Below are 3828 nucleotides of genomic sequence, written 5' to 3' on the forward strand. Positions count from 1 at the left end.
TCGCCGTAGGCCCCGCAACACCACAGCCGCGGCAGCGAGGAAGTCGAAGCAGGATTACTGAGACGAGAGAGGGACGTGATTGCTCTCATTCGCTGAAGGATTGGTGCAAGCGCATTTCTCATGAAGGAGTCCTAGGGTAAGTTGCGTAAGCTCCTGTAGCTGCTGTAGCATTGAAGGGGCATTTGTTTGATGATATGAGCGAGTAAGGAGTATGTAGGTCCCGTTTTGATACCATTGTTTAGCGACAGATTTTTCAATTTAGGCAGAATTTTACTGCAAGTCCTGCGCTAAGCCGATCCACAGTCTTAACTTTCGTTACATGGCCGAAGAAATCCCAGTATATTGGATTTCTAGATATCCCTACCGATCAGTGTTGAGTTGTCGTTGCTTTGTTTTCGCCATTGCTAATGAATGGGAGGCACAGCATCGAATCATCAGCGTCTACCTTCAAAGAATGTAGATAGGGTATTCCTTATGCCCAAAATGCCGATGCTCAATCTCTCCGCACTCCCAGCATACAGTATCACCATGAAGCATAGTCAAGTAACCCTTTTGAACACTGAATGACGCAGCTGCTAAGCGAGCCATCCAATTCCCATGTGCGCGAAAGACTATCGGTCCTTCTGGTCTGTCTAGAAATTCATACCACGAGTCTAGGGATATGAGCTCTCCGAGCGAAGGGGGTTCCCTCGCGCGTGTTGGCAAGTAAGTTGAACTTTTGAGATGTTATGAAATAATACGCTGCTAAATATTGGCAGGATGTTGAGGTCCCCCAGCCATTGGCCCTTGTCGTGGGCAGAAATTAACGTTTCAAGAAAATATACTTCTGTATCTGGAGAACCACGAGAGGTGGTATCGACTGGGAGGACGAGTCCCGTGAATGACAAGTGAAGAGATGTGGTTTTAAAGAAATCGGCAATGACACCATCAAAGTCGTTGTGATCAACGAAATTCCAGTCTTTAGGATCGGCTTCTCGAGTGAGCGGCTCGTCTGGAGGGATCATCAGAGCGATCCCTGCACGCCCTAGATTCCCGCGTATTCTCGTGATCTTTTGGTCAGATATACATGCTGGGTCAGAAATCAGCGGCGTGGCGATGTACAGAGAGTCCCCAGCCGATAAGGCCATGACAGATTCCAAGCCTTTCTCGGAGATATCAATGAGTCCAAATTCAAGCATTGCTATACAGGCGAAAGTATGCGCAAGGTCGAGATCGAGCGGCTCGAATGCTTGGACAATCACAAAGCCTGGATAAGATGATATGCCACTGACTGTTTGATCAGGAACGTCGTTTTGTTCGGTGGTGTGAGTATCCGTCGGAGTGCTCAGTTCAGTTTCTGGCATCCACTTGACGGCATGCAGTTTAGTCGAAGTGAGTGTCATCGGGAGTGTTACATCACTCCAGTGCTCATAAAGGTTGGTGATAGTACATAAGGTTTTCAGCGATTGTATATGTTGGGGCAAAGAGAGTGTCGTAGGGCGCGTTGCAGGAACCTGGCATAAATGTTGGATCAGAGCACTCTGTGAGATTCCCATTGGGATTCCGATTGAGATTCCCTTTGACGCTTCTGCTATCGCAAAGACGATATCTTGAGCGTCAAAGGCTTGGGTCGTTGGTCTCTCTTCCTCCACGATACGATAGACAGCCGCAGTGGTTGGATCACCAAAAATAAATTCAAAAGGTACACCTGTCACAACCCTTGGCTTACTACTTTGTGAAGTTCTTCCGAAAAGTGTCGTCTCTGCGAAGTCCCCGAAGATTTTGTCTACAGTATTCGTGACCACCTTGTCAATATATCTAGTAGGAGCGTCACACCAGAACAATCTATCTCCCTTTTGAACTGTTTGCTTTGGACCCAATATCACACTTCGATCCAGAGCTTCATACACTTCTGACTCAGAATCTACCCTGCGACCCTGAATTTTAAGCTCAGCGCAGGCCTTACTATCGGTCAACCATCTGCATTGAAAACGGGTCGCTTCCGAGGCGCCGGACTCGGTAGGTGAGACGGTAGCTATAGCAAACTCGTTGAGAGTATCGCTCGATGATGGAGTGGCGTAGTAGATGATCAAGCTGTGCAAGTCGCCATCGAACCTCGAGGCCTTTCTTCGTAGAAGGTCCAAACGTCCTTCGGACTCCTTCATCATCCTCAGAAGATTTGGCGGGTGCTGCAATGTCGTTATTGGAGAAGGGGTGCTTAGCGAAATGCTTAGAAATTGTGGACATCGCCGACGCCCATGGTTGAACAGTCGAGTGTACTCTTTCTGGGTGACTCCATCCGAGGCAAGGTATGTTTCAGCGCCATGTGCCAATCTACCAAGCCAGCTCTTCTGCGATGGTTGGTGGCATCCTGCGATTCCAGGGTGATTATCCTCGATCACACAGCATCTCCAGAGATGACGCGTAAGCTCCGCAGCCTTATGGAGGCTGAAGCTTGTCTCTTGCCATCCGTGAAACAAGCATCCCAAGGCAAATAGAAGCAATTGATCAATAGAAATGCGAGATCCATCGGTGTTCAGCGACTTTTCCTTCCGAACAGGATGACCATAAAAGCGGGAGTAGCAAAGAGGGAGAGACCAGGTGATCCCGTTACTTATGATCTCCTCGTCGCCTTGGTGACGTAGAGCATGTTCAGACTGCGCTGATTGTAGACCCAGGGTCAGAATGCCTCGAGGATCTATCAAGGCGTCATTCTGTCGGATGAACTGATTTGAGGTACCAAGCACTGACATATCCGGGAAGAGATGCCACGAGGACAATGCAAGCAGAATAGCACTGTTCTCTATGGTGTGTGGCATGCCCTCGATGAGCTTGTCCAGAACAACCATGGCACTCGTCCAAGCAGCGACGACACTTTCATAGACGTTAGGTTTAGTATTGATTGGAATGTTGACGTTCTCAACGATCAGCTTGAGTTGTCTCTGTCGGACCCGGTTTGCGTCGTCACCGGCTCGAAGCCAGGCTCTCGCGCTCGCGTCCCAATCAGCCAGCTGTTGTCTAGAGATATTCAATCTGGCTGCCCAGGCAGCGAACATATTCTGAGGGTCATTTGCATTGACTGCAGATAGCTGTTCTTTCCTTGTACCGACTATCTCCTCCCATATAGATGTCGCTTCAGAGGGCAACCATAGCTTAGCCAGCATACAAGCAAGCAGGTGGATAGCGACAGCACCCGCACCTGAGGTCGCTGCAGCCCAAATACTGCCTCCATCAACTCCCTGGTGAGCAGCGAATGGGCCACTGCTAGCGGCCTTCGAGGTTTTCAGGCTGCCATTAGCAATTTCTGAAGCCCGCACGCCGTAAGCAGTATAAAGTCTTGGTGTTTGTGGTAATATATGTTCGAACAAGGCTCGAAGCTTCCGAGCTGTAGTATGGATGTCACCATCTTCAGCCACTTCCCGGCGATAGGGAGACAATGCGTGCCCTAAAGCCTTGTATTCTTTTGGTGCTTCCGTCTTGAATAAGGAAAAGTCAAAGTTCAAAGCGGCAAGAGCAACTGTAGTCTCTTGCGTTGCAGACACAACAGAAGGCGTGAACTTCCCCAGTGACATTGGGAACAAAATTGCAAAGTATATAGATAGATGCTAACATCATAAGCAATATAGATACCGTCGCTAAGCCATGTCTTAAGTCTTATGCCAGTCAGGCACTCGCAATTTTTATGTAATTGTGACTTCTCGAGCTTTGTACAAGAATTGAAACTGGTGTATATATATTTATTCAAAGCCTGAACAGCTATCTCAGCTAGGAAGACAATAGAAAAAGCAGGCAGCAAACGGGATCGTCGCTCTGCTGGTCGGCAGATCCTTTTGCCGGCCACCGAAAACA

The 3828-nt window shown here is 48.5% G+C and overlaps 1 protein-coding gene across 1 annotated transcript; it reads right to left on the reverse strand.

Moving 5' to 3' along the window:
* Window positions 1-653: 653 nt before the first annotated feature.
* On the reverse strand, window positions 654-3551 carry KY384_004810 (uncharacterized protein; the record flags this gene model as incomplete). Its single annotated transcript, XM_044813313.1, has 1 exon — window positions 654-3551. One exon carries the CDS (start codon window positions 3549-3551, stop codon window positions 654-656), a length of 2898 nt encoding a protein of 965 aa, XP_044669591.1.
* Window positions 3552-3828: the final 277 nt, after the last annotated feature.

This window comes from Bacidia gigantensis (assembly GCF_019456465.1).
Source record: "Bacidia gigantensis strain McMullin 20006 chromosome Unknown contig_244, whole genome shotgun sequence".
NCBI lineage: Eukaryota > Fungi > Ascomycota > Lecanoromycetes > Lecanorales > Ramalinaceae > Bacidia > Bacidia gigantensis.